General features: G+C 40.7%; 1 protein-coding gene across 5 annotated transcripts in view; it reads right to left on the bottom strand.

Annotated features, from left to right (window-relative positions):
- Positions 1-22,067, bottom strand: part of snx13 (sorting nexin 13) — a 207,579-nt gene that overhangs the window by 107,167 nt on the left and 78,345 nt on the right. For 4 of the 5 annotated variants that reach the window (XM_072253372.1, XM_072253373.1, XM_072253376.1 and 1 more), the window contains exons 3-5: positions 13,459-13,561; positions 9,193-9,282; positions 1,947-2,068 (exon numbers count right to left, since the gene is read on the bottom strand). In XM_072253372.1, coding sequence (XP_072109473.1) covers positions 1,947-2,068; positions 9,193-9,282; positions 13,459-13,561 — 315 coding nt within the window. The remainder of the gene's footprint in view (positions 1-1,946; positions 2,069-9,192; positions 9,283-13,458; positions 13,562-22,067) is intronic. The other variant, XM_072253374.1, reaches the window with a different exon arrangement.

Here is a 22,067-nt window from a genome sequence, read left to right as displayed (position 1 = left end):
AGTGAGAGAGTAGAAATTAGGTTAATGGAATGGATGCAGTAAAACTCCCAAACTATTCCGGTAGAGCGAAATTTTCAGTTGAGCAGAAAGGAAAGTTATCAAAACCTCTGATAAATTGCTGAAGGTGACTGTGCCAGTAAAAAGGTTGAAGCCTAGGTGGTGTTGAGGAAGCAGGAAGTCTGCAGAGGGACTTGGACAGATTGGGAGAATGGGCAGAGAAGTGGCAGGTAGAATATAGTGTAGGAAAAGTGTATGGTCATGCACTTCAGTAGGAGGACATAGACTATTTTCTCAATGGGCAAGGAATTCAGAAATTGGAAGTGCAAAGGAACTCTGGAGTCTTAGTGCAGGATTCCCTAAAGGTTAACTTGCAGATTGACTTGGTAGTAAGGAAGGCAAATGTAATGTTAGCAATCATTCCAAGACGACTAGAATATAAAAGGATGTTATACTGAGACTTTATAAACCATTGGTCAGACCATATTTGGAGTATTGTAAGCACTTTTGGGCCTCATGTTTAAGACAGGATGTGCTAGCACTGAGAGGTTCAAGTAAGTTTATGAGAATTATCCTGGGAACAAAAAAGTTAAAATTATAAGGAGCACTAATGGTTTCAGGCCTATACTTCCAGGATTTTAGAAGAACAGGGGGGAAATGTCATTGAAACGTACTGGAATTTGAAAGGCCTGGACAAAGTGCACGTGGAAAAAATGTTTCCGATACTGGGAGAGTCCAGGTCCAGAAGGCACAGCCTCAGAATGCAAGGAAGTCCCTTAAGAACAGAGACAACATTTAACTAGAGGGTGCTGAATCTGTTTAATTCACTGATACAGACAACTATGGAGGCCAAGTCATTGGGTATATTTAAAGAGGAGGTTGATTGATTCTTGATTAGTAAGGACTTCAAAGGTTACAGAGAATAGGTGGGTGAATGAGGCTGAGAGAGAAAATAAAGCAGCGATGATGGAATGGCAGAGCAGAGGTGATGGACCAAAGAGCAAATGTCTCAGGGTGAAGACAAATTGCCTTTGTCTTGAAACATTCGCTCTGTTTTCCTTTCTTCAGGTTTTCAGCACCTGTAATTTTATTTTCACTTACAAATTCAAATAAATGTTTTTGTTGTAGTAAACTACAAAATCACTATTGAGAGATCTTAGAAATATCTTGTGTATTTAGCAGAAAGGTAAAAAATAACATTTTCTATGATGCAGAAGTTCAATGACAATCATTAGAACCAAATTATTGTTACAATTTATAAAATTCATGAACATTTCAAATCAAGGTCTTGTTCAACTGCTATATGATGTTGGAATTCATACTCAAAGTCTCACTCTTTGAAGGAAAGCACACCAAATACTTTTTGCATTATCCTACTTGAGCCAATTTCAAGGAGCTATGGACTTGGACCCCTAGTGCGCTCTGCTCATCTGTACAAGGTCTCTCCCATTTGTTTTATATATCTTACCAAAATGTGTCTGCCTATTAAAGGTCCAAGCAAGAAGTTTCAAACATTCTGACATCAGTACAGTCTGCATTTCAACTTATGTGGATTATATTCTATCTGCCAATTCTCTGCTCAACCTCCAGCTGACCTAGGTTCCACTGCATCTTCAGTCAACTTTCTTTACTATCTCCCACTTCACCATCTACAAACCTACAAATCTTAACACCAGTCTTCCAATTTACTGATACCCTATATTCCTTCCACATCACCCTCAATTTTGCAAAATCTTAATATGCTTAATCCTTAACTTTCTTTCTCTAATCTAAAGGTCTTAAACATGCTAATTGTATTTCTCTCCACAGGTGTTGCTGATTGTGAGTATCTGAATTATTTTGCAATTTTCCACAAATAGTTAATATAAATTTTACTTTAACATTCATATTCATTTTTAACTGAATACAATTCTATACCACCAGTGTGCTACCAAGTGAATCCAACTTACCTTGTAGCAAACTGAACTAGTGCATTTTGTATAGTTTGTCTGACTTCAAGTAAAAATGATTCATCATTGCTTAGAGTATAATACCAGTATTGTATATAGTCCCTTAGTGCAAACTGGATGACCTGCAAAAGAAAATGAAAGATAGAAAGAACAAGCTTTTTTCCCAAAACCCTACCATATTTTGTTTTTTAAACAAAGCAGTTCTGGCAAAAAGATTCAAACATTCTGATACTACACACTTATTTAGAAAAACAGTACGGAATAGGCCCTTTTGACCCTTTGAGCTGCCCTAACCTCACCATGAGACAATTTACAATGACATATGAACCTATCTGGTATGTCCTTGAACTGTGGGAGAAAACCAAGGCGTGCAGAAAACCCACACATTCCACAGGGAGAACATACAGAAGCTCCATACAGAGGATGCCGGGATTGAACTCTGAACCCTGAGCTATAATAGCATCATGGTAACTGCTAAACTACTACGGCACCTTATATTATTATAATAGTAGTATTAGCATAGTCCACATTTCCTTACCACCAGCACAATCTGCAAGCTAACCTTTAAGGACTCCCAAGTACTTTGCACCTTGGATTTCACTATGTTTTGATATACAGCTTCTATAAAAAAATATTCACTCCCCTTAGAAGTTTTCATGTTTTATCGTTTTTTTTAAACAACACTGAATCACAGTAGATTTAATTTGGCTTTTTGACACCGCTCAACAGCAAAGACTCTTTTGTGGCAAAGTGAAAACAGATCTCTACAAAGTGATCTAAATTAATTACAAATATAAAACACAAAGTAATTGATTGCATAAGTATTCACCCTCTTCAAGTCAGAATATAGTAGATGCACGTTAGGCAGCAATTACAGCCTTGAGTCCGTATGAATAGGTCTCTATTAGCTTTGCACATCTGGACACTGCAGTTTTTTTTTGACAAAACTTTTTCTTTACAAACTGCAAAAGCTCTGTCAGGTTGCATGGAGATCGTGAGTGAACAACCCTAGTGTCAAATAGGCTGGTCCTGGACTGATTTCATAATTTACTGGCATAATTTATATATTACTATTTAACTATTTATGGTTTTATTACTATTATTTATGGTGTAACCGTAACGAAAACCAATCTCCCCCCGGGATCAATAAAGTATGACTATGACTAATAATCTTTTCACAGAGTTGCTTGAAGTGCTCTTTTGTCTTCATGGTGTAGTTTTAGCCAGGATATTGACTCACCGGCAGAAGGATCTTCCAGATACAGGTGTATTTTTACCACAATTGAAACACCTTGACTACACACAGGTGATCTCCATTTAACTAATTATGTGACTTGCAAAACCAGTTGGCTGCACCAGTGATGATTTGGTGTGTCATATTAAAGGGGGATGAATATTATGCAATAAATTAACTTGTGTTTTACATTTGTAATTAATTTAGATCACTTTGTTTTCACTTTGATATGGAAGTGTTTTTCTGCTGATCAGCATCAAAATAAAACAAATTGAATTCAGTGTGATTCAATGTTGTAAAACAATAAAACATGAAAATTTAAAAAGGGGGGTAAATACTTTATACAGACACTGTACATCGAGACATACAGTAAAATATGCCATCTGCGTCAAATACCAACACAGTCCGAGGATGTGCTTGCAGCTGTCAGCATACGTCCAGTGCCAGCATAGCATGGCCACAAATTAGCAACCTTAGCCCATACATCTTTGGAGTAATGGAGGACTTCCTAACCACAATCTGTGAGAATTGGAAATAACTTACTTACTTCACCGACGATCAATACCGGTGCACCTCAGGGATATGTGCTTAGCCCACTGCTCTACTCTCTCTATACCCATGACTGTTTGGCTAGGCATGGCTCAAATGCCATCTAGAAATTTGGTGATGATACAACCATTTTTGGCAGAATTTCAGATGGCGATGAGAAGGCATACAGAAGTATACCAGCTAGTTGAGTGATGTCACAGCAACAACCGTGTACTCAATGTCCGTAAGGCGAAAGAGCTGATTGTGGACTTCAGAAAGGGCAAGACTAGGGAACACTAACCAATCCTCATCCAGGGATTAGAAGTGGAGCGAGTGAGTAATTTCAAGTTTCTGGGTATCAAGATCTCTGAGGATTTAACCTGGTCCCAATATATCGATGCAACTATAAAGAAGGCAAGACAGCAGCTATATCTCATTAGGAGTCTGGAGGGATTTGGTCTGTCACCTAAAACACTCAAAAACTTCCACAGATGTACCCAGGAGAGCATTCTGACTGGCTGCATCACAGTCCGGTATGGGGGGGTGGGGGGAGAAGGAGAGGAGAGAAGAGGGGCCTACTGCACAGGATCGAAGTAAGCTGCAGATAGTTATAAAATTAGTCAGCACCGTCATCATGGGTACTAGCCTCCATAGTATCTCAGACATCTTCAAGCAGTGGTGCCTCAGAAAAGCAACTTCCATCAAGGACCCCCTCCACCCAGGACACGCCCTCTTCTTATTGTTACCAACAGATACAGAATCCTGAAGACACACACTAAGTGAATGAGGAACAGTTTCTTCCCTTATACCATTCAATCTCTAAATGGACATTCAACCCATGATCATTACCTATTTTTTAAAATTTGTTTTCGCACTACTTATCTTAATTTAACTATTTAATACACACATACACACACATTAATCCAGATACACGCATACACACATATACGTACACACATGCACATACATAAATGTATGCATACACACATACGTACATGTGTTTGTGTATGTCTATACATACATATACATACACATATACACACACACTATTTACTGTAATTTTTTCCTGTATTTATCATGTATTGAATTGTACTGCTGCCACAAAGTTAACAAATTTCACGTTATTTGCCAGTGATATTAAACCTGATTCTTAAATCAGATACCAGAAGAATCCTATTGGAAACAGCAAGAACCTACAAACTCCTTATAGATAGTGGGAGGATTAACTGATCTCAGAATAGGTTCTTGATGGCACTGCTGATAATTCTCTCAGCTCGACTTAAAATATTGTTACATGAATTTTCCCCATACAAAGAAAAATGGAGCCACAAAGGCAACCTGAACCAATTGAGGACTACTCAAAGTAAAATTTATTATCAACATACATATATATGTCACCAAAAGTGATTGTGAGATTGATTTTCTTGAAGGCATACACAGTAAATCCAACACAATAGAATCAATGAAAGTCCAGACCCAAAAGGATGGACAAATCCCATGTGCAAAAGATAACAAACTGTGTAAGTACTAAAGAGGAAAAAAGCAGCAATAAGTGTCGAGAGCATGAGATGAAGAGTCCTTGAAAGTGAGTCCATAAATCGTGGGACCATTTCAGTGATGGAGCAAGTGAACATAAGTGAAGTTATCTCCGCTGGTTCAAGAGTTTGATGGTTGAGGGGTGATAACTGTTCCTGAACCGGTTAGTGTTGGTCTGGATGTTCCTGTAACTTCTTTCTGATGGCAGCAACATGGACAGCATGACTTGGACCGTGGGGGTCCTTGATGATGGATGCTAATTTCCTCGACCATGTTCCATGTAGATTTGTGCAATGGTGGGGAGTATTTTACCCGTAGTGGACTGGGCCATATCCATTACTTTCTGTAAAGACTTCCCGCTCAAAGGCACAGGTGTTTCCCTACCAAGCCTTGATGCAACCAGTCAATATACACCAGCCATCTAGAGCAGTTTTTCCAAAGTTTTAGATGTCATTCCAAATCTTCGCGAACTTCTAAGGAAGTAGAGCCTGGTGCATGAGTGTGTATGTAAAAGAAACAGGATTAGTGAGGTTGGTCAGGGGTCAGCACAGATGTGGTGAGCTGAAGTGTTCAGTATGACTATGATGTTTGATTGGTAGCAATTGTCTTATTGAAGATCTGGGTAAAAGTCAGATTAAACACATCGTAATAGATGGTTGAAAAGGCTGTGCCATAGAAACTGATTTAATCACTGAATTAAATCAACAGAAAATAAATGTTTACAAATAGAGCTTTGAGCATAACATTAGATTGAAGATTAAGGACTGGGAGTGTAATTGTACAATTTAAGTGTCTTTCTTCAAACACACAGCATTTAAAATTGTAATTTCAAGAGTAATTTTAAATTGGGATGGCATGATTTAGTAACGGTTATCAAGATGAACCTGTGGTAACGTAGGGCCAAATGCATTGAAAATCAAAGGTGTCAGGCTACAAAAACAAAAATAAAATTAATACATGATAAATTAGGCTTGATGATTTAGTTCAGTAACAGGAGAAAACACATTCAGTGCCACTTTATCAGGTATGTTCATGATCTTCTGCTGCTGCAGCTAATCCACTTCAAGATTTGATGTTTGCACATTCAGAGATGCTCTTCTGCACAGCACTGTTGTAACATGTGGTAATTTCAGTTACTGTCATCTTCTTGTCAGTTTGATTCAGTCTGGTCATTCTCCTCTGACTTCTCTCATTAATAAGGTGTTTTCTCCCACAGATCTGCCATCCATGGATTTTTTTGTTGTTTTGTTTTTCACATCATTCTCTGTAACAGTAGCATAGCGGTTAGAGAAATGCTTTACAATGCCAGGGTTCAATTCCTCCCGCTGTCTTCAAGGTGTTTGTACATTTTCCCTGTAACCATGTGGGTTTCCTCTCAATGTTCGTTACCTCCTACATTCCAGAGATGTACGGGTTAGTAGGTTAATTGGTCACGAAGGTGTAATTGGGCAGCATGGGTTCATTGGGCAAAGGGCTTGGTGCTACGGTGTATCACTGACCTCTCTCATTAACAAGATGGTTTTCTGCACAGAATTGTTGCTTACTAGATTTTTTTTGAATTTTTCACATCACTCTCTGTAAACTCTAGAGACTTGCTAGTGAAAATCCCAGGAGTTCAGCAGTTTTTGAGAAACTCAAAAGCACCCTGTCTGGCATCAACAGTCATTCCACAGTCAAAGACACTTAGATCACACTTCTTCCCCATTCTGATGTTTGGGCTGAACGATAACTCAACCCCTTGACCATGTTTGCATGGTTTTATGCATTGAGCTGCTGCCATCTGATTGGTTGATTAGATTTTTACAATACAGGCAGGTGTACAGGTGTTCCTAATAAATGGCAACTGAGTGTATAATGAAAAACAAGCCAGTAGAGGAGATTGCTTGGTTAACATTCTGGAAATCACAAAATTTTGTCATTAGACAACTACTTTCACAAGGACCATAAATTAAAGAGGCCTACTTATTACCACCATGGGACAATTACTTACACACAATGAACGTTAACTTGCCGGCAACAATTAAAATAACACTGTTGTTAGAATTTGCAGATGATACTAAAATGAACCATAGCCTGTCTCTGAATGTGAACAAGACAAAAGAGATGGTTGTTGACTTCAGGAGGACACGGAGCGACCACTCTCCGCTAAACATCGATAACTTCTTTGTAGAGATCGTTAAGAACACCAAATTTCTTGGTGTTCACCTGCTGGAGAATCTCATCTGGTCCCTCAACACCAGCTCCATAGCAAAGAAAGGCCAGGAGCATCTCTACTTTCTGCAAAGGCTGAGAAAAGTCCATCTCCCAACCCTCATCCTTACCACATTCTACAGAGGTTGTATTGAGAGCACCCTGAGCAGCTACATCACTGCCTGGTTCGGAAATTGCGCCAACTTGGATCGCAAGACCCTGCAGTGGATAGTGAGGTCAGCTGAGAAGATCATCGGGGTCGCTCTTCCTGCCATTACAGACATTTACACCATACACAGCATCCGCAAAGCAAACAGCATTATGAAGGACTCCACGCACCCCTCATACAAACTCTTCTCCCTCCTGCCATCTGGCAAAAGGCACCGAAGCATTCGGGCTCTCATGACCAGACTATTTAACAGTTTCTTCCCCCAAGCCATCAGACTCCTCAATACCCAGAGCCTGGACTGACACCAACCTATTGCCCTCTACTGTGTCTATTGTCTTGTATATTATTTACTGTTATATTTGCACTGTTTTGTGCACTTTACGCAGTCCTGGGTAGGTCTGTAGCCTATTAGAGTTTTTGCGTTGTTTTACGTAGTTCAGTGTAGTTTTTGTATTGTTTCATGTATCACCATGGTCCTGAAAAACGTTGTCTTGATTTTACTGTGTACTGTACCAGCAGTTATTGGAGTGCCTTGATTAGGAACTCCAATGAAGCTTCCAACTTTAAGAAACCAACTGCAACTTTTTGCAACTCCCTTCAAGTAAATCCCAAGAGCAAAGGAGAAGCAATAGAGAAATGAAAGATGCACAAAGTACTGCAGAATTTTAAGGAATGCTAATTAAGCTGTCATAAACTGGGAAGACCTGAGTGATGCACGCTGGCTTTCCAAATTCTGAAGTAGCCACTAGAACTGTAATTAATATAATCCAAACTTGTTGTGTATCTAGCCAAATCAGCATCTCCAAAGCAATATAACAAAACCAGTATCTGCAAAACAAAGCATAAAATTTCCCTGTAATACTTTAGCTACAGAATGCAGGACAAATACAAACAGCAACTGCTGCTCCAAGAATCATTCACAAAACGAATGAAGGTGTCAACTGTAAAAACAAGTGGCACAAGCATACAAATTACAGAGAACCATTTTAATCCCAAATGTTGTTTCAAGCTTGGTCCAATCATTTGAAAAAGAGAAACTTCAGAAATTAAGCGAGGATGCACAAAGTCAACAACAACATTGAAGAGTCTTAATGATATTCAAGTTGACACAAATTGTAGTAATTCTGCACGTGTTGGCATTAACCTGGCTGGATTTCCAACATCTTCAGAATCTCTTGTGTTTATAGCTCTAAGGATGCTGCCTTTGTTCACTAGAAGGCAATTGCCACATCCCCCAAGCCAACTTTTCAAGAATTCTTCAGCACTATGTACAGGATACAATTACTTTTGTTGCATCATCAAAAACTTCTTTCCATAAAAAAAATGCAAGCAGGAATGTTCAGTGTTTATTATGGAAAGGATCAATTTATATTTAAAAAACTAAGTGTGGAGGGTATTCAAACAAGGCATTGAATTAATACAATCAACGTACATATTCGGCACAGCATTGTAGGCTGAAGGGTCTGTATTGTGCTGTAGTTTATCTATGTTTCTATTTAAAAATCTTCCACACTGAACCATTACATATGAATATTTTACAGTACATCTTTTTAAAAACTTCACAAAACTTAAGATCTGTTTTTCTTTACCTGCTGTAGAGGTTCATCAATTATACTTGAACCAGTCAAACGTCGGTCAATCTTTATTTGCCTAGTTTCACGTTTCATTTCTTCTAAAGCCTGGACCGAAGGAAACATTGAGGAATTGAACAGCAATTAGAACTGGCTGTAACAGAATACTATTTTCAGCAGCATTTAAAGAAAACGAAAAATATCCAAGAAAGCTTACAACCTATAGTGATGTTAGAAAATTTGTGAACCCTGTAGAATTTTATCTATTTCTCCATAAGTACAACCTAAAATGTGATTAGATTTACAATCCGCATTACATGCATTTGTTGGTAAGCGGGAATTTCCACCCATAGCTGTGAGAGGTTGAAAATGTCCTTGAATACTCCTGCCAGCTGGTTGGCACAGGATTTCAGAGCCTTACCAGGTACTCCATCGGGACATTCCACCTTACGAGGGCTCATTTTCTTTAAATATAGCATAACATCGGCTTCTGAGACGGAGATCACAGGGTCATCAAGTGCAGCAGGGATCTTCACAGCTGTAGTTATATTCTCCCTCTTAAAGTGGCTGTAGAAGGCATTGAGTTCGTCTCGTAGTGAAGCATCACTACCATTCATGCTCTTGGGTATCACTTTGTAGGAAGTAATGTCTTGAAAAACCCTGCCAGAGTTGTTGTACATCCGATGTCACCTCCAACCTCGTTCAAAATGGTCTCTTCGCCTTTGATATAGCCCTCCACCAACATACCTGGTTTCCTGGTACAGGCCTGGGTTGCCAGACTTAAACGCCACAGATCTAGCGTTCAGCAGATGACGTACCTCCTGGTTTATCCACGGCTTTTGGTTTGGGAATGTACAGCAAGTCTTTGTAGGCACACACTCATCCACACAGGTTTTAATGACATTGTTAACAATCAAACGTTTCTGGTAAATGATCAATCCTGCACGTCAGCTTGGAGGAATTTTAGATAATTTCTCCTTACAAAACTGCTTCAACTCTGTGATTTTGTTGGGCTTCCTAGCAGGAACTACTTGCTTCAGGTTCCTCCGTAACACTTCTATAGGATTAAGGTCAGAGTTTTGATTCAGCCATTCCAAAACAGGAATTCTCTTCTTTTTAAACCATTCTGTTGTTGATTTACTCTTGCCTTTTGGATCATTTTCTTGTTGCATTATCCAACTTCTATTGAACGTCAGGTGATGAACCGTTACCCTGACATTCTCCTGTAAAATGCCCTGATACAATTTTGAACTCTTTGCAAGCTGTCCAGGCCCTGATGCAGCAAAGCAGCCCCAAACCATGATGCTCCTTCCACCATGCTTCACATTTGGGATGGGGTTTTGGTGTTGGTGTGCAGTGTCCTTTTCCCTCCAAACATAGCAATGTGCATTTCTGCCAAAATGTTCAACTTTATTCTCATCTCTTCACAGAACATTGTCACAGAAGCATTGTAGAATATCCAGGTGGTCTTTTGCAGACTTAAGACGGGCCCCAATGTTTCTTTTGGAGAGCAGTAGTTTCCTCTGTGGTGTCCTTCCATGAACACCATTCTTGTTCAGTGTTTTTCTTCTAGTGGACAAATGAACAGAGATTTTAGTAAGTTCTATAGATGTCTGCAGATCTTTTGCTATTACCCCTGGGTTCTTTTTCCTCTCTCAGCAATGAACGCTGTGCTCTTGGTGTGATCTTTGCAAGATTCCCACTCCAAGGGAGAGTAGCAACAGTATCAAGTTTCCTCCATTTGTAAACAATTTCTCTTACTGTGCACTGATGAACACTCAGGTCTTTAGAAATGCTTTTTGTAGCCTTTTCCAGCTTTATGCATCTCTACAATTCATCTTCTAAGGTCCTCTGAAAGATGTTTTGATAGAGGCATGGTGCACATAAACAGATCTTCCTCGAGAAGAAGCAGTCTCTGTCAGTAACCTGACCTTGTGTGTCTTTTTTTTAAAATATATATATAGGGCAGGGCACCTCCACAACCCACACCTCCAATGTCATCACATTGATAACAACACTCGACTCCAAATAGCTTTTGTAGAAGGCATTACCTCAGAGGTTCACATACTTTTTTCCAACAAATACATGTAACATTGGATCACTTTTCTCAATAAATAAATGAACAAACATAATTTTTTTTGTCTTATTTATTTAATTGGGTTCTCTTTATTTAGTTTTAGGAGTTGCGTGAAGATTTGATCACATTTTAGGTCATATTTATGCCGAAATTTTACAGGGTTCACAAACTTTCTAGCACCATTATAAGTGCAGATGTAAAGTTCAAATTATATGATAACCCAATCTATCTCGAGCTTACTATAAATCTGGACTCAATTCATGGTCTAGGATCTTAAAAAAAAAGAGAACCATCTAGGAAACTTAATTTGAGCAGAAATTTAAATTTAACTATTTTTCTCTGAAGTTTTTATTCCCCAAAAGGTCTGTTTAAAAATGTATAAGATCTTCAGCACTATTTGCTTTTCATTTATAATAAAAACTGACGAACATTAGCAGCTCTATCAACTTCAATTAGAATTTTTAAATGTACTCAAAGCTTCAAATGCTGCAGAATATTATTTATCAAGCTTAAGCAATATTTCTTGTGATATTTTAAAACCTAGTTCTCAAAAGCACTTCAAACTCCACTCCAGTAATGTTACATCCTGTTTGAGGTTTTAAATTGCAACTTGCAGCTCAAAGCACAAGTTTCTGTACAGTGACAAGGGTTGAACTGTGCTCCATGTGGCAAGCAGATCTGTAGGGAATTTCTGCCATTCAGCAGCCTCACACAAGAGTTGCAATCAGTCTGAAACTTGCCAAATGATAAATGCCACTGTGTCAGTAACTTCGATCAGTCATTGAACTCCACAGAATCAGCGGAGATCAATCTTGCTAAAAATCTTCAGTATTACACAAGGAAAATTATCTCTCTCATCCTATATTAGGCATTTAGAATGGAGAAAGCAATGTATTTCAACGGACATTTTCAACCTATAGTAAGTGGAAGGCAAAAGTTAAAAGAAGGTCCATTGACTTGTCCATTTTTCAGGTGCTTTAACTTCACACTTTTGTTAAATTTTTATTTGCAACAATTTTAACAGCATCAAGAGTCTGAACATCAGAGATTTTTGAGAACTGAAAAGCCTTTAAGCTTTGGGTAAAGGCATAGCTCCAATCCCGTGTCAGATTTTTGTCAGAGCTTGTTATGGTGTTTGAGAGGGCAGTCCAAGGTTTACTCACTGTCATTCTCCTGAGTAAAAAGGACCAGTGAGATCAGCTATTTGTACTATATCAATTAGAAATGGGCAGGGACAACAGTCACTTCAGATGAAACAGGCTCAGTTGGGAAGCAAACTTCTGTTCGATTTATTGTATCCGCTATAGCCTCCTCTAAATCAATGAGAACCAGCGCAGGTTGGGGAATCACTTCACTGAGCACCTTCACTGTATCTACCTTAACAGCCAGGATTACCTGGTGGCTAGCCACTTTAATTCCACTTCCTATTCCCACACTGACACGTCTACCGCCAAGTTGAGGCTAGAATTAGAACAAACCCCAAATTCAGTATTGTTACTGTCCAACCTGATGGCATCGACATGGATTTCTCTAACTTCTGGTAACTATTCCCTCCATTTCCTACACCCACTTTGTTTTCCCTTATCCCTCTGGCCTCAATAGTCTTTCTCTTTCCCCTCCCATGCCCCTCAGCCACATTTTTCTCCCTATGGTTTCTCACCTCCTTCCCTTTATTCCATACTCCTCTCCTATCAGATTTTTCTTTAGCCCTCTGCCTCTTCCATCTATCACACCTCCCAGTATCTTGCAAAACTCATAACACCCTCCCCACCTACCAATCTCCATCCATTTAACTCGATTCACCTATCATCCACCTATTTGTGCTCCTCCAACTCTCTTCCCCTCCTCAACCTTTTTATTCTAGCTCTGCCTTCCTTCTTTCCGGTCCTGATTATTTCCCTCCATAGGCCTGCTGAGCTCCTCCAGCCATTTTTGTCTGTTGCTCATTATTTCCAGCATCTGCAGTCTTTCTTGTGTCACATCTGGTTCAATTTCTTTTAAGGTACACTATTCTAACATTACCCTCACTCCCTGAATTTAATTCTAAGCAACAGTTATTCATGACAGGCAAAACAAAATTCTTTCTTTCCAGAATTCTACTGACATACAATCGAACTAATCTAGCATTACGAACAGAGGCACAAATTCATATTAAATTATTGGACTACATTAAGGTAAATGAAGCTGGTTCAAACAAAACACCTTACTTTGGGGACTCCTGTTGGTGCTGCAGGAAGAAAAGTCTGCTCACACTTTTCAAGATGTTTCTCAGAATTTGTCTTCCCAAAAAGCAATACCACTGCAAAACCCCTACAAAACAGGAAAGGCTGATATTCAAATTTCCTGCATTAAAATATTAAGATTCAATTGAAAACAATCCAAATCAAATTACAAGATTCGATTTTGCATCCATTTAGACAATTATTTTAGACATTCATGTACACTTACTTTAAAATAAATCATTGATGGCATACTGCTTACTCTATCTTGGATATGCTGACTGCAAATACTAAGCTTACATTTCAAATGGTCATTTAGCCTAATAATTGGGACCGAGAGAAAAGGTGACTCCTACAGTTCGGCAAGTATGCATTAAAAAGCAGTGCTTCACAGGTATCTTGGCACTTGAACAGTGGCCAATCAAGAAATGGGGAAGTGAGAAGACGAGACACACAGGTTGGCAAGTATGCATTAAAAGAACTTCGCTGTAGTTTCAGGATTTAAACAGCGGCCAATCAGAGATTGGGAGTGAAAGAAGAGGTGACTCACAAGTCAGAGATCGTGCATTAGAAAGCAGTACTTTGTGGGAGTTTCAGCATTTGAACAGCAGCCAGAGATCGAGAGCAAAAGACATGACTCACACAGGTCGCCGAGTGTATTAAAAAGCAGTGCTTCATGGAAGTTTCAGTGTTTGAACAGCGGCCAGGTATCGTGATTTATCAACAAGAGCAAATAAAAATAAGGCAGGGGTTAGTAGAGTGGCCTCTGCTGCAATGGATAGTCTTAAGACTGGGGATTTGAGGCTTTAGTTCTTCAAACCTCCAAGGAAGAGAGGCCTGAGTGAGAGAAGTTGAGAAGCTGCAGGTAAATTATTTTTTGTCCTTTTATTTATTGTTTGCTTCTTTATAACTGCACAATTAGAGCAGTAGGGCAGCCAGGCAGGATAGTTGAATACTCTTGTGGAATGTGGGAAGGCTGGGAGACCACCAGTGTTCCTGATGGCTTCAGCTCCAATCAAAGTTGCTGGTGAACGCAGCAGGCCAGGCAGCATCTCTAGGAAGAGGTACAGTCGACGTTTCAGGCCGAGACCCTTCGTCAGGACTAACTGAAGGAAGAGTTAGTAAGAGATTTGAAAGTGGAAGAGGGAGGGATGGAACCAACCTGATGGCGTGAACATTGACTTCTCTAACTTCCGCTAATGCCCCACCTCCCCCTCGTACCCCATTCGTTATTTATTTTTATACACACATCCTTTCTCTCACTCTGCTTTTTCTCCCTCCGTCCCTCTGACTATACCCCTTGCCCATCCTCTGGGTTCTACCCCCACCATTGTCTTTCTCCCCGGGCCTCCTGTCCCATGATCCTCTCATATCTCCTTTGCCAATCACCTGTACAGTTCTTGGCTCCATCCCTCCCCCTCCTGTCTTTCCTATCATTTTGGATCTCCCCTCTCCCTCCCACTTTCAAATCTCCTTCTAACCCTTCCTTCAGTTAGTCCTGACGAAGGGTCTCGGTCTGAAACGTCGACTGTACCTCTTCCTAGAGATGCTGCTTGGCCTGCTGCGTTCACCAGCAACTTTGATGTGTGTTGCTTGAATTTCCAGCATCTGCAGAATTCCTGTTGTTGGTTTCAGCTCCAAGAAGTGCATCCAGCTGCAGCTTCCAGCATTATGCATTAAGTAGATGGAGCTGCAACTGGTTGAACTCCAAGTTATTTGGGAGGCTGAGGGGATGACAGAGAGGGCATATAAAGAGGTAATTACACACAAGGTGAAGCACATAGCAAACTGGGCGACAGTCAGGAAGGTGAAAGGAGTTAAACAGCCAGTGCAGAGTACCCCTGTGGCCATCCCCCTCAACATTAGGTATATGACTTTGGATAATGTTAGGGGATTGACATAGTAGAGGAATGTCACAGTAGTCAGGTCTCTAGCACCAAGCCTGGCTCTGTGGCTCAGTTGAAAGCGGGGGAATAAGAAGTGACCTATGGTGATAGGAGATTCGTTAGTTAGCGGAATAGAAGCAGGTTCTGTGGATGGCAACGAAATTCCTGGAGGGTACGTTGCCTCCCGCGTGCCAGTGTCTGGGACATTTCAGACTGAGTCCTCAGCATTAAGTGGGAGGGTGATCAGCCAGAAGTTGTGGTCCATATACGAGGGATGATTGATAAGTTCGTGGCCTAAGGTAGGAGGAATCAATTTTAGAAAACCTAGCACATTTATTTTTCAACATAGTCCCCTCCTACATTTCCATACTTAGTCCAGCAGGTGTAAAGCATACGGACCTTGGACTTCCAGAAAATGTCCACAGCAGGGGTGATTGATAAACTCATGGCCTAAGGTAGAAGGAGATGAGTTATACAGCTCTTGTTATGCACACATGCAGTTCTACTCTTTGAGTGATTATGCAGAAAGTTTGAAATTAATAACTCATCAGGGGTGATTGATAAGTTCGCAGTCTACGGTAGAAGGAGATGAGTTATTAACTTCAAACTTTCTGCATAATCACTCAGAGTTGACCTGCATGTGCACATAATGAAAGCTGTATAACTCACCTCCTTCTACCCTAGGCCACAAACTTATCAATCACCCATCTGTGGACACTTTCTGGAGGTCCAAGATCCGTATGCTCCACGACCGCTGGACTAAGTGTGTAAATGTAGGAGGGAACTATGTTGAAAAATAAATGTGATAGGTTTTCTAAAATCGACTCCTTCTACCTTAGGCCACGAACATATCAATCACCCCTCGTAGGTACCAATGACATGGGTAGGAAGAGGGATGAGGTTCTGCAAAGTGAGTTCCGGGAGCTAGGTGCGGAATTAGATGGACAGGACTCCAGGGTTGTAATCTCAGGATTGCTACCTGTACCACAAGCCAGAACTATGAAGATCGTACAGCTAACACGCGGCTAAGGAGATCGCGTAGTTTTGGATCATTAGGTTCTCTTCCAGGGTAGGTGGGACCTGTACACAAGAGACTATTTGCACCTAAACTGGAGGGGGGACTAATATCTTAGCATGGTTTGCTCATACTGCATGGGGAAGGAGGGAGGCAGTTTAAACTAGAGTGGCAGTGGGATGGAAACCAGAGTGCCTGAATAGTGGAGTGGTTGTGGAGACATGTTGTTAAGACCTCAAAGTCAGGAAACAGAAGGTTGAACATAGTGGGACTAATGTTCTTAGTTGCATACATTTCAATGCAAGAAGTATTGTAGGAAAGGCAGATGAGCTCAGGGTATGGATCAAGACATTGAAATATGATATTGTAGGCATTAGTGAAACATAGTTGCAGGAGGGGCAGGACTGGCAGCTCAATATTCCAGGGTTCCATTGTTTTAAACGCGATAGAGCAGGAAGGATTAAAGGGGGAGAGGTGGTGATACTGGTGTGGAAATATATCTGTAACCCTGAAGTCTTCATGAATTTGTAACCTTTGCAAAATGTAATATGAACAAGATGGAACCTACGAAATCCCAAGGAGCTTTGCTGGCTTGCATGGGGATATTTTAACAATAGAGATGAACAGGATGGAGCATCTAAAGAACAAATATGAAAATGAGATAGGGATAAAGATAACAGAGAATGTAATGTTATGGAAAGGGGCAACCTAATTACTATTCTCTTGCAAAAAAGTATAGTGCTTTAGTTGAAACATAAGATTGAAGCTATTTTTTGCAGAATATAACTGACTAGAAAATAGAGCTTCCCTTGCAAATAATAACTATGCAAAAATTGTTATCCACTCTGAATTTGTTGTAGTTTGTTACTTAATATTAGAAGACCTAACGGAACAGTACATGACAGAACTGCCTAGGGGAAACTTCTTGGGATTAATGGTCACCAAAGGAAAAGTAAGGTGTTTTTCTTTTACCCTCCGCAGTTTGACTTCGGTCTTGTCTCGCTTTCGCCCTGCACACGGCAATCAATGCTAAGGGCTTGAGCGGATCAGTTTCTCTGGTCATGATTCTGACACATTTAGCATGACGACAAACTTTGAGAAAGAGTTGAACACTTTAGGTCAATCTGGAGTCTGAGACGTTTGAAAGAGATGTGCACAAATGCACTGGATGCTTTTAGTATCAGGGAGACTTAAAGAGGTTGACCCAGCGTCTGGAACGCGTAAAAATTTTCTGAGGGAATATAAGAAATGAAATGAGTAAACCTTCCAATAATGAAAAGGTATCAGGGACACCAGGTCTCGGAACTAAATGCCGAAATTTATTAAACCCCACAGGACACTGTAGTGAAAACTGGCAAGTTGATACGATTATTGGTAAACCTAAATAGACAAAATAAGGATAAAGTAAAAAAAATGGGACAAGGTGTGTCTTTACCTGATCCAGACAGAGAAATCAGCACATGAAAAGAAAAAGAAACATTGGAAATCATACAATGAGTTTAAAGCAGATACAAAAGCTGCAGAGCCAACTTGTAGCCCAGAGAGGAATAATATGTGCTTTTGAATATAAAAGAGGGGAAGAGGATGAACATGGAAATATGGATTGGAATGACGTAGCATATAAAGTGACCAGATATGTGTATGATGAAGACTCCCCCCTCTTCCTGAGATACTATCAGAGAGTGAAGAGCCAGGGCAGGAAATCAAAACCAAAATATAACATACACTACTTCAGCAGCTGAGGGATATTGTAAAGGATATTGGGACATATGTGCACAGGGATGACTCTAGAGGGTTGTTCCATGTAATTGGTTACCAGAGAGCAAAACACAGTGTAGGTGACAATTGAGGAAAAGAGATTGATTATAATGTGCTTGCACTTGAATGTACACTCCACTTTGCCAGAAGCACAGCAACATGCTGGGGGAATAAATTAGGAATTAAAGAATGCAATACTGACTGTTACGGGTAATAACAAGAGGACCCAATAGATGAGTTACATAAATGTTAACCGAGGAAAGAAGAACACCCCGCTTTCATTAGTGGATGGTGCTCCAAGGGATGTATGGATCAATATTAGACTGAGATCATTTAGGTCCAGAACCCACAAATAGATGGTTAAGAATATTAGAGTCTTATATTACCGACAAATCTAAAGAGATATTGGAACTGTTGGACCCTACACATACTGAAGCATGGGAGATGGACATGTGGGAGCTAGATTTTAACTTTAGGAATACTCCAGATGCAACTACAGTGTTTTGTCTTTGTGTGGGGAAATGCCGGTCAGGGGAGAAGCCATAATATGGGCCATTGTGCTCTGAGCTGTACAGCAAACAGTTCATGTAATTTAAATCCTAACAAAAATCAGACTGGAGTTGCAGAAGGGTCTGAGTATGCTGGAATTCTGGTTACTGTGGGGGAATTCATGGTTTAAATTTGTTGAATGTTGTTTACTTGTGCATGATGAATAACTCCCAACATTTCTGTTTTAGAGTAACACATTTCCTCAAATTTTAACTGAATATAGTGGTAATGGTTTAACCCTAAGAAACAAGAGATTTTACTAAAATGGTTTAAAGTGTGAATGGTTTGCATGTAAAGTATGGCCACAACTGAGTTCATTTGAGTGAGAGAAAATATGAATGCAAGTGTGTGTGTGTGTGTGTGTGTGTGTGTGTGTGTGTGTGTGTGTGTGTGTGTGTGTGTGTGTGTGTGTGAGAGAGAGTGAGTGTGAGTGAGAGAGAGAGAGAGAGAGAGAGAGAGAGAGAGAGAGAGAGAGAGAGAGAGAGAGAGTGTGAGAGAGAGAGAGAGAATGCTGTTTTTAAGAGACTGTGCCTTTAAGAGTTTGCATCAATGTGTTAATGTGTGGGGGGCCCCACCCATATTTTTTTCTCTTCCTTAGTAGTTTGAAACATGCGTGAAAGCTTTTCATGTGGAAATTAACTGTATATACAGTATGTGTCGCCCTCACGCATTTTTGAGAGCCTTGTAGTTTTCAGTGAAGCCTATCCTTTAACAGCCTCAAGAATTTTTTCTTTGTTTTTCAGGATCCTCATGATTGTTGAGTGCGACAACGCCTAGATCCTGAGCAATAGCATTCATTGGTTTTCCACCTTCATATTGTTTAATAACCTTTTGTTTCACTTCCAAATCAATACTTCTCCTTTGCCTCTTGCTGCTGCTATCACTAGGAGTGGTTTTGCTGCATTTAGAAGCCATGATGCACTTTACAGTAAAACTTTCAAAAGAGAATTAAACAGATAAATGCTACTACACTCAAGAGACGCGCGATACACGAGACTGGTTACGTCTGCTACGTCACGTTCTCCAATCGAGACTACGGACGTATATGCAAGTGAACGTTAAGCCGTGCACACCTGTATTATATTCCACAATTATTTGCAAGGAAGAACAGTATAAGAGAGTTTATTTTGTTCCATTTTAACGATTATTATTGTTTGTTTCTTTTTTTCATGGAAATGATTTTAAAGAAACTCAGATTCCATACTAGCCAGGTGAAATTTGGGTTAAGGGAGAAATCTGTGCATCTGTATTCCAGAGAAGACATGCCCACATTTTTGAGAAAAAGGGACATTTGGGGGAAATTACTTATTGGTAGCTAATTAAATTGGGAATTTGAAATTAACAATTTTGGAAAGATTCAAATATTTTTGAGAGCAATTTTAAAAGCTGCGCTACTAACAAGAATGCTGTCTTTTATAAGAGACCTTTGACACATTGATTTTGAGTTTGAGATTACTTGGAAAAAAGTTTGGATGCCATTAGTTTTTGTCATGTAAATTGCAAATGGAAGGCGGTAAGGAATTTCCCCGCTGAGGGCTCTACCCTAATATAATAAGATGATGAACTCCTGTTGACCTCTCCAAGCAAGGAAGCCTGTGAGCAGGACTCCCTCTACTTTTTATATAAACTAGCTCAGAAAGGTCAAAGTATCAAAGCAGAAAATACAGTTTGTACAACCAGGAGTTACTTATCTGGGACATAAAGTACCAAATTCCAGGATACAAGGTCACTGATTAAGACTTGGATTGAAGTAATAGCTAGAGTTCCGCAACCAACAACTCATAGGGAAATGAAGTATTTCCTGGGAAGAGGAAGGGGAGGGATGGAGCCAAGAGCTGGACAGTTGATTGGCAAAGGGGATATGAGAGGATCATGGGACAGGAGGCCCAGGGAGAAAGAAAGGGGGAGGGGGGAAAGCCCAGAGGATGGACAAGGGGTATAGTCAGAGGGACAGAGGGAGAAAAAGGAGAGAGAGAAAAAGCATGTGTGTATATAAATAAATAACAGATAGGGTACGAGGGGAAGGTAAGGCATTAGCGGAAGTTTGAGAAGTCAATGTTCATGCCATCAGGTTGGAGGCTACCCAGACGGAATACAAGGTGTTGTACCTCCAACCTGAGTGTGGCTTCATCTTTACATTAGAGGAGGCCATGGATAGACATATCAGAATGGGAATGGGACGTGGAATTAAAATGTGTGGCCGCTGGGAGATCCTGCATTCTCTGGCGCACAGAGCGTAGGTGTGCAGCGAAACGATCTCCCAGTCTGCATTGGGTCTCGCCAATACATAGAAGGCCACATTGGGAGCACCGGACGCAGTATATCACCCCAGCCGACTCACAGGTGAAGTGTTGCCTCACCTGGAAGGACTGTCTGGGCCCCTGAATGGTGGTGAGGGAGGAAGTGTAAGGGCATGTGCAGCACTTGTTCCACTTACAAGGATAAATGCCAGGTGGGAGATCGGTGGGGAGAGATGGGGGGTACGAATGGACAAGGGAGTCGTGTAGGGAGCCATCCCTGCAGAAAGCTGGGGGGGGGGGGGGGGGGAGGGAAAGATGTGCTTAGTTGCTTAGTGGTGGGATCCAGTTGGAGGTGGCGGAAGTTATGGAGAATTATATGTTGGACCCGGAGGCTGGTGGGGTGGTAGGTGAGGACAAGGGGAACCCTATTCCTAGTGGGATGGCGGGAGGATGGAGTGAGAGCAGATGTGAATGAAATGGGGGAGATGTGTTTGAGAGCAGAGTTGATGGTGGAGGAAGGAAAGCCCCTTTCTTTAAAAAAAGAGGACATCTCCTTCGTCCTGGAATGAAAAGCCTCATCCTGAGAGCAGATGCAGCGGAGACAGAGGAATTGCGAGAAGGGGATGGCATTTTTGCAAGAGACAGGGTGAGAAGAGGATTAGTCCAGATAGCTGTGAGAGTCAGTAGGCTTATAGTAGACATCAGTAGATAAGCTGTCTCCAGAGATTGAGACAGAAAGATCTAGAAAGGGGAGGGAGGTGTCGGAAATGGACCAGGTAAACTTGAGGGAAGGGTGAAAGTTGGAGGCAAAATTAATGAAGTCAACGAGCTCAGCATGCGTGCAGGAAGTAGCTCCAATGCAGTCGTTGATATAGCGAAGGAAAAGTGGGGGACAGATACCAGAATGGGTTTGGAACATAGATTGTTCCACAAAGCCAACAAAAAGGCAGGCATAGCTGGGACCCATACGGGGGCCCATGGCTACACCTTTGGTTTGGAGGAAGTGGGAGGAGCCAAAGGAGAAATTATTAAGAGTAAGGACTATTTCCGCTAGATGGAGCAGAGTGCTGGTAGAGGGGAACTGGTTAGGTCTGGAATACAAAGAGAAGTGGAGAGTTTTGAGACCTTCCTGATGGGGGATGGAAGTAT

The sequence above is a fragment of the Mobula birostris genome, chromosome 3 (genome assembly GCF_030028105.1).
Source record: "Mobula birostris isolate sMobBir1 chromosome 3, sMobBir1.hap1, whole genome shotgun sequence".
Taxonomy (NCBI): Eukaryota; Metazoa; Chordata; class Chondrichthyes; order Myliobatiformes; family Myliobatidae; genus Mobula; species Mobula birostris.
Note: the sequence above shows the minus strand (reverse complement) of the source record. Positions and strands in the feature narration are given on the sequence as shown.